Source organism: Trichosurus vulpecula, assembly GCF_011100635.1.
Source record: "Trichosurus vulpecula isolate mTriVul1 chromosome X unlocalized genomic scaffold, mTriVul1.pri SUPER_X_unloc_1, whole genome shotgun sequence".
Classification (NCBI taxonomy): Eukaryota; Metazoa; Chordata; class Mammalia; order Diprotodontia; family Phalangeridae; genus Trichosurus; species Trichosurus vulpecula.
Genome location: NW_023494377.1, coordinates 8,723,395 through 8,736,678, shown reverse-complemented (window position 1 = coordinate 8,736,678; position 13,284 = coordinate 8,723,395). Strand labels below are relative to the sequence as shown.

The following is a 13,284-nucleotide window of genomic DNA, read 5'->3' as shown; positions in this document are numbered from 1 at the left end:
AGCCGAAAGTGAGAGGTATGGCGATGCGCATGCGCTATGGCAAGGCCAATCCCGACGCCCCCTTCCGGTGCGAGATCGCTCCCGGCCGGAGGAGAGCAGCGGCGGCCATTTTGTAGAAGTTCCAGTCTCTGCCGGAGGAGGCGAGGAGAGGCGAGGAGGACGCCACGTCAGAACCACGCTGCCGCCGAGCTCTCCTCATGGGCTGCCTGGCGGACCTGCCCGTGATTGGCTCGCAAGAGCTGATTACGTCTGCTATCTGGTCCGGCCCCCAGCGATTAAATTGGCCGGCCATGATCTACGCGGTCTCTCTCTCCCGCCCGCGCTGGAGGGAGGTGATGGCGGCCCTCATGGCGCTTGCCTCTGTCTTCGCCCGCCGAGGCCTGCTCTTGCTGCTGCTCCTTATGGGGCCCTCGGGCTGCTCAGGTATCGGGCTGGGGGGAGGGGGAAAAGTGACGGCTCCCCCCATCTCCCGGGCTCGGCGCGGAGAGGGGTGCTCCCACAGAATGAGGGGCGCGTACCCCGGGGAGTGGGGCTGGGATGGAGCCCCGAGGCCCGCGCCACGACGCGGCCCGCGCGCCGCCCGGGAGGTGGGGGGGGGGAGGGGGAATGTCCTTCAGCCCTGGAATGGAGAGGTTGGGAAGGAGCGATCGAGTGAACTGAGGCACTCGCTACGTAGCCATGGGCTCTTCGGGGGTCGCCCCAGCCTTCCGTGCGTTTTATATACGTGTACACACCCACCCACCCGTGAGGGGCTTTGCGAGCCCTAAAGTGCCACTTGAAAGGTCGCAATTTATGGCGTGGGGTAGTGAACACTGGCTTCTCTTCGTAACTTCGGCGCCCCTCCCCCCACCCATCTGAGTTTCCTATGTGTGTAGTACCCGGATATCGAGTGAATGCTGGTCCTTCCACCAATATGGGTGGAGGAAACCCTTTCCTGGGCCTCAGGTTCCTTTGTAAAATGAGAACCTTGACTTAGATGGCCTCTGGGGACATTCTCATATAAAATACCCTTGGGGGGCTGTATTTTGCCTTTCTTAATATCCCCAACACTGAACAAGTACCTGGCTTTCTGAGCTCTATGATCTGGGCTCTCACAGGTAGACCCCCTTCCCACACCTGAATTATTAAACCAGTCATTGGTCTCTTCTCCAGTCTCTCATTGTCCCCCCCCATCTGATTTCCCAGAAACCTCCACTAGATACTAGTTATTTCCAGGGTAAATTAGAAGTCAACTCAACTTGGTAGTTAAAATACCACAATCTCGTCTCAACCTGTTCATTTTGTGTTCTAGCTGCTTAAGAGTGCATGGCTTTGGATTTATGAAAAACCCTTCCAAACCTGGGTTTCTCATAGTGTATTCCATGCCAGAGAAATTGACTACCCCCAACCATTGCCAGGCCTCCTCATCTGTAGGCCTTAGGCACTGAAGAGGGTAGAACAGGATGTTCCAGACATATTTTCTTTTCTGCCTCAGCCATCAAGGTCTAGCCCAAGTGATACAGGAAGCTTTGCCTGTGCTAATGCTCAATGATCCCTCTCTTCTTTGAACCCCTTCACACTATGTACTACCACCACCCTACTCGACGTTGCATCTCTGTGTACTTTATGTGGTAGGGTGGAGTGCACATGGTGATCTGTTGTATCAGTTGATGTAATTTAATTTGATATTCTCCATCCCCTCAAAACAGCGGAGCCCTGCACTGATCCTGTGATTACTCCTTCCTACTATACCACCTCTGATGCAGTCATTTCCACAGAGACTGTTTTCATCGTTGAGATCTCTCTGATGTGCAAGAATGGGGCACAGGTGAGGAAGGCGCTTGGAAAGAACCTTTCTGCAAGAGGGAGGCAAGTGCCCCTGACCCTGGTTTTACTAATTCCTTGTATCTATTCTTTAACTTTTACAAGTAAAGTAGCTTCCACATCCATAATCTCTTTGATTAATTAAAAAAAACCATATGATCTCATCCCCAGGCTAGACCTTTTGGAATGCAGTCAAATATTCTAACATCAGTTCTTTAGAAAACACTTTCAGTGAAAGATGAAAAGTATATGCCATTTGAAGAATGGTTGAGTGGATTGAGGCTGTTTAACATGAAAAGACTTTAGAGTGGATTAAGGGGTGGGGAGCCTTTTGACCTCTAGGTCCTCCAGTGAGGACCTTTGAATCCAGACTTCACAGAACAAATCCCCTTAAAAGCTTTGTCAAAAGGCCATGCCCAAGGACCTGGAAGGCCCCATGTGACCTCAAGGCAGAAGGTTCCCCACCCCTGGAGTAGAGGATGACAGTTATCTTTAAGAAGTTATTTTACATGGTCCTAGAGAGCAGAACTTGAATTAGGAGTGGAAGTTACAAAGAACCAAATTTCATTTAAGCAGAAGGAAGAATTTCCTGATAAAATTAGAGCTGTCTAAAAGCAGGCTGGGCTTCCTTAGGAAATCATCCTCCTACTGGAGGCATAGGTTGGGACCATCCCAATAGATTCCTCTTCATTGGTGTGTTGGATTCAATAACCTCTGAGCCTCCTCCCAATTCAGATTCTCCTAGAAAACACCTCTGTTCAGAGTTGTTTGATCTGGAGATGAACCTAACTCCTAGAGCTGGACGTCTCTCCTCTGGTCTGTCACATACATTTATTCCTAGAGTAAAGTCTAGGATGGCTTTAAGATTCTCAGCATGTATTCAAATGGGGCAGATTCTCTCCAACAGCTATTTTAGAGCAGAGCTTCTGAAAGGTTTTATGTCACTGACTCCGGTGGCAGTCTAGTGACTGCTTTGGACTTCATCTCAAAATGTTTTGAAGTACATAAAATGTGTAGATTACAAAGGAAACCAATTATATTTGAAATAGGGTTATTAAAAGTTTTTTTTTTTAAGTTCATGGACCTCCCAAGTTAATTAGACCAGGGGTGGGGAACTTGTGGCCTTCTAGGTCCTTGGGTGCAGCCTTTTGACTGAGTCCAAGTTTTACAGAACAGATCCTTTCAAGGGGATTTGTTTTGTGAACTTTGGATTCAGTTCAAGGGCTGCACTCAAGGACCTAGAGGGCCACATGTGGCCTCGAGGCTGCAGGTTTCCCACTCATGCGCTAGACAATCTCCATTGACTCTTATTCACACTAAATCATCTGCCCAGCAAAGTTCTAACCAAGCTCTGACAACCTTCTCAGAAAGGCCTTGGGCTTTTGGTGATGCCTTGATTCAAGGTGTAATCAGGTTAAATTTACCCAGAGTGATTGAGTGCCTGCCAGATACCTGTAAGGGTCTGTGGGAGTTCTTCAGGGTGAGAAAGTACTACTTCTATTTGTTGCAGATTCTACCCCTAAAATAAGGGTTCTTAAGCTGAGATCCAGGGAACTTTGGTGGGTCAAAAATTATATTTTATTTATCAGTCTCTACCTGAAATTTAGCATTTCCTTCAATTATGAATGTAGGTAACATTAGGAGAGAAGTCCATATGCTTTACTAGGCTGCCAAAAGGGGCCATTGTCCGTGACTGATCGACTTCAGATCTGAGGTGGAAACCTGGAGGGTAGAGCTGGGCAGGTATAGGCCAAGGCATTATGATTTGGGTTGATTTCCCCCAAAACCCTCATGTGTTTCCAGGGTTTCTTCCCTAGCATGGTTTTGGATTTATGGAAGGTCCCTTTTCCATGGGCCTCTCATAGTGAATTCCATGCCAGAGAAATCAATCACCCCGAACCATTGCTAGACCTTTGCCTGTAAGTCATGAGCACTGATGTGGGTGGCACAGTGTACTATTAACTATTGTCTAAATGTCTCTCTTCCACACACACACAAAGGAGAGGGGTATCTCTGGCCTCATTTTGTCTGTCTCAATTGCTCCCCAGAATGTGGCCCTCTATGCTGATGTTAACGGAAAGCAGTTTCCAGTGACCCGTGGCCAGGATATTGGACGTTATCAGGTAAGATGAGAGACTGGGCTTTGAGAGGAGGAAGAGGTTCGTGGGCTGATAGACTAAGAAAACAGCTTGCCTCTTGGGTGTCAAGTGGATTGGAGAGGTTTTTGCTAAGTGTGTTCTGCTGTACGCTTACCCCAGAGCAGAACGGCCCAGAGGGTGACAGCACAGAGTGTCGGAGGATATTTCTGGCTAGAGAGTTCTCATTCCCCATGATATTAGGTATCCTGGAGCTTGGAACATAAGAATGCCCGTTCTGGAACTTATGAAGTCAAGTTCTTCGATGAAGAATCCTACAGTCTTTTGAGAAAGGTGAGCCGCAGTTCCTGGCCTTGAAAGAAACATTAGTGACTCAGTCATAAACATGGGCAAAACCCCTCCCTTCCTGGAGATAAAGTAGTGGCCACTAGGGGGCTCTGCTTACACACGAAATAAGGAGATTGTATTATTAAGAGTGCAAGGTGGAACCTTTTGTGGGTGGAAATAAGCCACCTTGGTTGGGGCAGGCACTCTGACAATGACTTTTTTCCCTCTACGCTTAAGACCTTGGGCCTGCTGGTAGCTATTTGAGGGCTTACTCGGGGACCCTTGTCAAATATATTTTGCCTCCTCTCCAGGGATGAGGTGTTCAGCCCCTATGCTATATCCTCTCTGCTCTAGGCCCAGAGAAGCAATGAAGATGTGTCTGCCATTAGACCCTTGTTCACAGTCAATGTGGATCACCGAGTAAGTATGGTGGCTGAGGATCTCACAAATCAGAGGTGGGCAGGAATCACCCTACCATCACCCTGGTCCTAATTGTCTGCTTTCTCTTCTCTTTCAGGGTGCCTGGAATGGGCCTTGGGTCTCTACCGAAGTGCTGGCTGCAATGATTGGCATGGTGATCTATTACATGGCCTTTAGTGCCAAAAGCAACATTCAGGCCTGAGTCATACAAATTGAGCTTCTCTGCATAAAGCTTCTCTGCAAAGCTTTTCTTCATGCAAAATAAAAGGGTTTGTCACTGGAGAAAATGATGTCATGCATCACTTTAGTTAATGGCTTCATTTTGTAGTTAAGGAAATGGATCCATAGCAAGAAGTGACTTGCCCAGACTTTGGCAGTGTAGAGTCTGCTACAAGAATGACTGAAGTCCTCTGGGCAGAACTTTCATTTTAAAGTGGGGAGCAAGGGAAGCCGGACAGGTAGAGAGTAAAGGAACAGGTTACTGAGGCCTGAGTTGCAAGGGGTAGTACCCAACAGCCAACCCACTGCCATGTCCCCAGCCAGGCTCTAAGGCTCCCCTGGGCCCAAGGTAGAAGCCACTGCTTGGGAAAGCAGCTGAATGTCTTTGGGTTGGCACTCGTGACTTCATGGTCATTGACAATCTGCTGGGTCTCCAAGCAGCCTGTGATTTTTTTCTTCTCTAAATGAAAGTGGCCAAATCCTGCTATCCGAACCCTGTCAGTACTAAGGCTTTGTTGAAAGACCTTTTCACTCTCCACAAGGAGAGATGTGGGTCGTATTCTGTAGCCCCAAAGAGCAGAGTACAACAGCTCTGGACACCTGAATTGTCCTGCTCACTCTTTTGCAGAGAAGGAAACTGAAAAGGTTGAGTTTTACTGTTTACCTCAGTTGCTGTCAGTGAACTTGGGAATTGGGGGGCGGGGTTGTCCACGAATTCAAGTCTGAGGACCTCAATTCAAATGATCTTCCACAACCACCTATGGGACCCCAAAGAATGAAATGAGAGGGTGAAATAGATGGTGGTATCAAACTCAAATAGAAACCAGGGCCACTTAGAAAACCTGTTATGTTGAATTTTTATTTATTTTGTTCAATGATCTCCCAAATACATTTTAATTTGGTTTGGGAGTTAAAAAGGGACTTTGGCCATCTAGTCAAACCTCAGTCCACATGGAATCTCCAGTAATAATGGAGCTGCCCAGTGGTCACACAGCTTCTGCTTAAAGACCTGGCAGGGTGGCAGCAGGAGAGAGTGCTTTCGAGCTGCCTTTTTGACTTGAATAGCTGGGGTTATTTCTAAGTTTTCCCAGACCGTGAAGCCTAAATGTGCTGCTTGGTAATTTGCACCCTTTCCATGATCAGCAGCTATCATGTTCCACTTCCCAGTCTTCCCTTCTAGGCCAGACATCACCAGTCTTCTCTTTTCTAGGCTAAACAGCACCAGTTCCTTCAATAGAACCTCAGCACGTGGACTCAAGGCCTATGATCGTCCTGGTTGCCCTGTGGATGCTCTCCACTTTCTCAGTGGCCATTTTACAATGTGATGCTTCCTAGAACTGAGCAAAGTGCTGCAGATTTGGTCTGACAAAAGCCAGGGGAGAGCAGGGTGCCATGTCCTTGTTCTTGGATGCTTCATTTCCTGGGCTCCTGTATCCTGTGACTGATCACACCCAGATCGGGTTCAGACAAAGCCCAGTCAAAGCAGGCCTCCCCTGTCCTGGACTTTGGAATTAAGCTGATACCCATTTATGCCCTCCTGAGTCATTGATATAAATTCCAACTTGGAAGCCTGCCAAGATAACATTGAACTAACCACTCATGAGTCTATATTCAGCCTGTTCCAAATCCCTCTATTGTCCATTCCACATCTCTGTCCCAAGAATGCTATGAAGTAATCACATGCTGCTAAAATCTGGGTAAATTTGTACTCCTGATTAACACCCAATTTAAAAACCCATGGACCAAATGTGCATAGTCAGCTAAAACATTGCCATGTTGTCCATCCTTGCCCCCCAGTCAAATGTGTCATTGTGTACCTTGCCTCTCAGGAAGTGGGTAGCAGCCTAGAGAAGTATCCTGAGTTCTATCAGCTGCTCGTTGAATTGACAGCTTCTGAGCTAGTTGGCTTGGGCATTGTGTACACTGTTTTGGTTCTGCCCACTTGACTGCATCGGTTCAGCCTGGGTCCCAGGTTACTCTGAACCCATGCCTTTCAGAAATCAGGATTCAGAACGAGAGAGCCACATGTGGCCTTGAGGCTGAATGTTCACCCCTCTGTCTAGTCCTTTGCTTCTACAAAAGGCTGCCATAAATATTTTTGCCAACATTTTTAAAATGTTAAAGTTACAGAATTTTCATAGAACCCCTGATCTCATTGATTTGTTTTATTAGTTGAGTTTTTGATCCATTCATTTCAAAAAATGGGACATTTGCTGTCTCCTGTGGTGCCTTTCCCACTTGCAGGGTTCCCAAATGTTATTTAGCAATTACATCTCCTTAGCACAGAAGATGTAGCTTTGAGACCAGGTGACTTGGAGTGACCATGGGCGGCCTGGTACTCTTAATATCCTGGCAATCGAATTGGCTGATGTGAATGTTCTCAGTCTTTGCCTTCCCGTCCATCCCAAGCAGAGGTGACAGGACTCTTTAAAAAAAAAAAATCAATCATGCTTGGTGGCTATCTGGAGGCAGTTTTCTCCCCTCATCTTTTTTAGTTTTAAACCCATTGATTAGATTTCCAAACACCTTGATCTGTGGTCAGGAATCTCGTACCTATTAATTCAAAACCTAGTCTCAAAGGGGTGTCATGTGGTGCACCCAATTGAGCATCGGGCCTGAAATCAGGAATACCTGAATTCAAATCCAGTCTCACTAGTGTGAACACTTCCAGTGGGGTCAGGGAGAGTCAGATATGACTGATCTTAACACGTGCTTAGGCAGTTCACTCACCAAAACACAAACTTCAATTTCCTGTCCAAGACTGGTTTTTGGCAGTACTTCAGTTGGTTCCCTTCTTTCTGTCCTTATCCTTCAAGCCCATGTGACTTGCGAAAAGTGAGTAATATCTCTTGATAGGTCTCGAAAATTTTCTGATTGTTCTTGGATTTGCCCTCTAGGAAAACAAGATCTCTCATCAAGTAGGCAAATTATTGCCTCTGTCACCTGATTAGGAAATCTCCAACCACCACAGCTGACCCCCTTGATTTTACTGTAGCGCAGAGGATGGGCAGATGGTTCCTTAGCACCTATCTCTGTCCTTTTTAGGAAGAACCTCAAATGTGGTTTTTAAAACGTTCTTCCTTAAGCTTCAGATATCCAGTTGGCCTTTTCCTTATATATACAGCTATCTGACCTCAGATTCCTCTTGCCCCTCTCCCTGATTTTGACCCTAGGAATGTCATTGTCCTTAACCTAGACTGGAGAGCCAAGTCCTTTTATTTTTTCCTGGCGGGAGGCCAGCCTACACATCAAATGGATAAAGCAGGGACATTGTAGGCTCAATGTAGATCTCTGCAATATTACAGCTCTATACTGATGGGGATTATCAGTCTGAAATAGTTGGGGGCATTTGTTCTTACCCCCCAACCTTGCTTAGGACCCTTGCCGCCAGTATCAGCAGAAAGACCCAGGGTTGGCCGTCTTCTGACACCCTGTGAAAGGTACTACATCTACTCTGCATCCCGTCACCCTATAAATTAGAGAAGGTGCTGACCTATGAGAGGGGCTTGCTTCATCTGGGGCTTCCTTAACCCGGTGAAATCACCCATCCAGTCTGTCCTAATGATGCTCCCCCACATTCCCTTCAATCCTAGCGGCACCAAGCTTTTCATCAATTTGCCCCTCCTACCATTTCCCTATCAATTTGCTTTACCCACTAGTTCATTCACTTTCCATGGTTTCCCTGTTTTATGAGTAGATCCTAAATCCCGGCACTTCATTCTAACCCCTGAAGCCTTTCCCAGAATCTGCATCAGGAGATTATCTTTTTTCAGAACTTTCTTAATTTCCTCCTAAATCCCCAGGCCTCATAAGTCTAAGTTGCCTGCATGGTTATCCCTTACGACTAGGACTTTAATTTGTGACTAATCCTAGGTTCTAGTTCCTTTCATGAAAACCTGAAGTTAGCTATTGATTGCTCTCTGATGGGCATTCTAGGGACTCCCCAGCTCTGATCTCCCCTTGGTCTGTAGCGACCGACTCCTTCCCTAACCGAGTGGCATTTTAGCACCCTCATCAGCTCAGTTTCCCTGTGGGCCCCTACTTAGGTCAGGATGGGTGTTTGCATCTTTAAAGATAGCCCCTAGCAGGGGTGTTCTGGAACCTGCTTGAAGTGACAGATTGTTGAGTATTCAGAGTGAGCATTTAAACCTACGCATCAGGGCTTTGTTCTTTATTTTGTTTTCTAGACAGAAGAAAGTGAGAGAAAATGTTAATGACGCAAATTAAGTTTACAAGTGTGTTGTGTGCGCCTTCCCCCCCACCACCTTTGTTAAAACATTTCCCAGCATGCCACTGCCTCTAAGGTAGCACTGTCTAATACTCCTCAGTTTTCTCACGGAATAACGGGCCTAGAGAGATGAAGTTAGTCATTCATTCCTTCTGCACCACTCAAAACTAAGGAGGTGAATGACTGAAACCTTATTTGGTCCCTCCTAGCCCCCATTCTCATTTCCAGATACCCAAGGGATAGGATAGTTCTACAATCTTGATCCACTCATTCGCTGAGGCTTATGTGTACCCGTGTCCAGGGATAGGCTGCTCTATCCTGAGCTTATAGGATCTCATGTCAGATTCTACCAGGGCCTCTGAGATGCCAACGAGCCCCATGACATCACTAGCAAATACTAAGCTAGGCCCATTATCTGGAGAAGCCAGAACTTCTGTAGGAATGAGCTTCACATTTTGGGTTCTTGGGAAGGACCTTTGGGTTCATGATGGGTATTGGGCAGTGAGATGGAGATAGCTTGCAGGTGATCCTTCAGCCGATGCAAAAATTTGGGGTATTATCAGTCCCTAGGATTCAGGAGGGCAACTATTTCCCTCCCATCTATACATAATTCTGACCCTAAGGTAGGAGAAGCCCACGAGGCATGCACTAACTTGGTTAAAAACTTTCAGGGAAATCCTTGACAATCCAGCGGTGTTTCTCAATCACTAGTAATTAGAAAATGAATTCTTTCTGAAATCTGCTTCCACTCATTTCTACATTTGCTAATTATGTCAACTTTTCTTCATGTGATATGTCATCATTAATGACACATGCTATGAGCAGGAATAGAGTGGGAAGTTATTGGTTTGCTCCTTGGAGCTCCAATAATGATGGATTGAAGCAAGCTTGAGTGGCAGAATGGCAAAGCAGCTGGAGAAGGAGATCTAGACCTTAGAGCTGGAAGGAATAGCAAACAATGAAGGCTTTGCCTTCCCCTGGAAGGATCTGGCCTGCCTGCCTTCACTCAGTGTTCCAAGGGCCTGGGCAGCAAGAATCAGGGGGAATCACTAGGGACAAGATGGGAATTAGCACCCTAGGTGATCTTCCAATCTGCTCAGTGCTTTTCCCACTATATCCATGGGCCTTATATTCCTGTCCTCTTTAGTTCTCCAGGCCTCACTAGGAATCAGGATCAAGACAGAAGGAGTTGCTGTCACAAGTAAGTTATGGGCTCCTCTAGCCTTTTTCTTTTTTCCCCAGGCAATCAGGGTTAAGTTACTTGCTCAGGGTCACACAGCTAGTAAGTGTGAGGTTGGATTTGAACTCAGGTCCTCCTGACTCTAGGGCAACTGTTTTATTCACTGCAGCACTACCTAGCAGCCTTCCCTTTTCCTAGGTCTGAGGTTTCCAGCTCAGGCTGTTGGTCATTTGATCAGGGAGGTGATATGTAATGTCTAGTGTTTGTTGACCCAAACGCTAAGCTTTTAAAGAGCAGGATCTGTCTTGGAATTTAGCACAGTGCCTTACAGCCCCAGGTGGTCTTCAGAAGGCCAGTAGAGCAGTAGCCACCAAGCCCCGCAACTCTCCACCACTGAAGACGGCACTGCCATACATGGCCATTGCCTCTCACCAGAACACAGGCAAAGAGCACCCTACCTACAGCCAAGCTTGAGTCTTTGGGTGACCACCTCTGCTACCAAATGTTTGGGAATATTCACTCCAGGGTGAATGGTGGTGATGGTGTTGTCCCTTCCTGGTAAGGAGACACTTGAAAAAGGAATTGACTGGCAAGGCTCAGATAGAGCTGGAGGCAGTGGGAGCAAGGAGTAAACTTAGCTGCTTCCCTCATATTCTGGCTCCTGAATCATTAGTCACATGATTCTGGCCCCCCTGGAACTCTCCTCTCCACCTTATTGCCAGAACTGTCTGTGTGGTGAGAATCAAGACTTTGGACTTTTCTGCCCAATACTGGCCAAGGTCAGCATATCATTTGCAATAGGTGCTGGGATGGCTACTTCGTCTACGACAGATGAGAGATACCCCCATCAGCTAGAAATGGAAAGAAAAGCAGTTTACACCAGGCCCCCAACTATTCGATCCCAGGGAAATGTCCAGGACAGGTGATGGTGCCATGAACCCCTTTGACAGTCTAGTGAAGCCTATGGGCTCCTTTTCAGGATGTTTTTAAATGCATAAAAATACATAGGATGATACAGGAAACCAATTATGTTGAAATAGTTATCAATTTTTTTTTAAAGTTCACAGACCTGAGGTTAAGAACCCCTGGGCATCAAAGGGCTATAAAAATGTGCATATCCTTTGACCCAACAATACCACTTCTAGGGCTGTATCCCAAAGAGATCATACAAGTGAGAAAGGAACCCATATGTACAAAAAATATTTATAGCAGTTCTTTTTGTGGTGGCAAAGAATTGGAAATCAAAGGGATGCCCATCAATTGGGGAATGGCTGAACAAATTGTGGCATATGAATGTAATGGAATACTATTGTGCTATAAGAAATGGTGAGCAGACGGACTTCATTATAACCTGGGAAGTCTTATATGAACTGATGCTGAGCAAGGGGAGCAGAACCAGGAGATCATTATACACGATTACAGACACACAGTATCTGTCAGGACTAACTTTGATAGACTCGACTCCTCTCATCAATGCAAGGTTCAAAGACAGCTCCAAAAGACTAATGATGGAAAAAGCTATGCACATCCAGAGAAAGAATTATGGAGTCTGAATGCAGGCAGATTGAGGCAAAGTATTTGCTCTTTTTTTTGTTTCATTTCTCCTTTCTCATGATTCATTCCATTGGTTATGATTCTTCATTACAACTGGACTATTATGTAAATAAGTTCAATGTGAAGGTATATGTAGAAACTACGTTGGATTGGGGGGTTGTCTTGGGGGAGTTGAGGGGAGGAGTAGGAGGAAGAAAAACTTGGAATCCCAAAAATTGTGGAACTGAGTGTTGTAAACTAAAAATAAAAAATAAATTAAAAAAAGAACCCCCGGGCATGGGAATTAGGTCCACTGAGTTCTTTTGAGAATCTTTCATGATTGACAGCACAATACAGGGAAAGGAGGCTTCTGATCTGGGTTCAAGCCTGGCCTCTGCTGCTTATCACTTGACCATAGACAAGTCACTTTAACTCCCTGAGCTTCAGTTTCCAGCTCTGTAAAATTAAGTTGGACTACATGGCCCCTGGGGTCATTTTCCACTCTAGAGGAATATCCTAATCCTAATATCTTGATTAAAAGGAGAATGAAGATTGTGCTATTGGTCCTCCACTTGGGGCTGGGGACTTGATGTGGTAGTCTGTGTCTCAAATATAATTTAGCTTGACACTGTTTTTGAGCTGCTGAGTACTAGAGGAGCATAGATTTAGAGCCCAAAGGGATGTCAGAGGCCATCTAGTACAATCCCTTCATTTTTCAGTTGGGGAAACTGAGGCCCAGAGAGCTGACACATAGCTATAGGTAGGTGTCTGAGGCAGGATTTGGACTCAGGTCTTCCTGTATCCAGGTCTGAGGCTTTATTCACTATTATACCCACTTGTAAAAGTGGCCATAGCAGAGGACCTCGTTCACCTGCTTCACTAGCTACAGTTTTGAGCAGGGGTAACAGCACCTTTTTTCACTCACCCATGCCCTGCATCCATCTTACCTCATCCATTAAGCCCTTATGCACCTTTAACCATCCTGTTGCTCTTATATATTCCTTGGGTTGCTACTACTTTGGCAGGGACAGAGATAGTGTGTAGGTGTCCAAAATTAGGCTGGGCTGAATGAAGTGTTTGGGCTGGTGAAGGAAAGGCAGTAACATCTCCCTCTCTCCCTGCCCCCTTTCCCTTAAAAGCACCAAAGCCACTCTCTTCACATGGTAAATTATAGCGGAACTGAGTAAGCAAACCTGCATCAGGTTGTTGTAGGGGCATTGTGAAATACAGCACATGACCTGGAATCTGGATCCTGCCTTCTGAGTAAAAGGGGCGGGATGGGTGTTTTGCTGTTGTGGGTCTGCCAGTTACAGAACTGGTGGATGTTTCAGAGGTCACCATGAACAACCTGCTGACCAGCCTCTCCATACATAGTGATGCTGATTAGGGAGCTGGGGGCTGGGTACTAGCTGCTTACAAGCTCTGCCCAGAGCACGGCTTATGTGGCTCTGACAGGAACTAGCCCCTTGCATGCCAGT

General features: G+C 46.3%; 1 protein-coding gene and 2 non-coding genes across 3 annotated transcripts; all 3 read left to right on the top strand.

The window, feature by feature from the left end:
• The first annotated feature begins 17 nt into the window (after nucleotides 1–17).
• Nucleotides 18–4,936, top strand: SSR4 (signal sequence receptor subunit 4). The gene is given in 6 exon segments (XM_036740406.1): nucleotides 18–423; nucleotides 1,689–1,807; nucleotides 3,852–3,926; nucleotides 4,143–4,232; nucleotides 4,581–4,646; nucleotides 4,744–4,936. Coding segments are annotated over 6 exon segments (861 nt in total). The 3' UTR covers nucleotides 4,849–4,936.
• Nucleotides 1,304–1,443, top strand: LOC118833111. Its single transcript, XR_005009285.1, has one exon. It is a non-coding gene; the product is annotated as a small nucleolar RNA SNORA42/SNORA80 family (small nucleolar RNA).
• On the top strand, nucleotides 3,620–3,756 carry LOC118833112. Its single transcript, XR_005009286.1, has one exon. It is a non-coding gene; the product is annotated as a small nucleolar RNA SNORA42/SNORA80 family (small nucleolar RNA).
• Nucleotides 4,937–13,284: the final 8,348 nt, after the last annotated feature.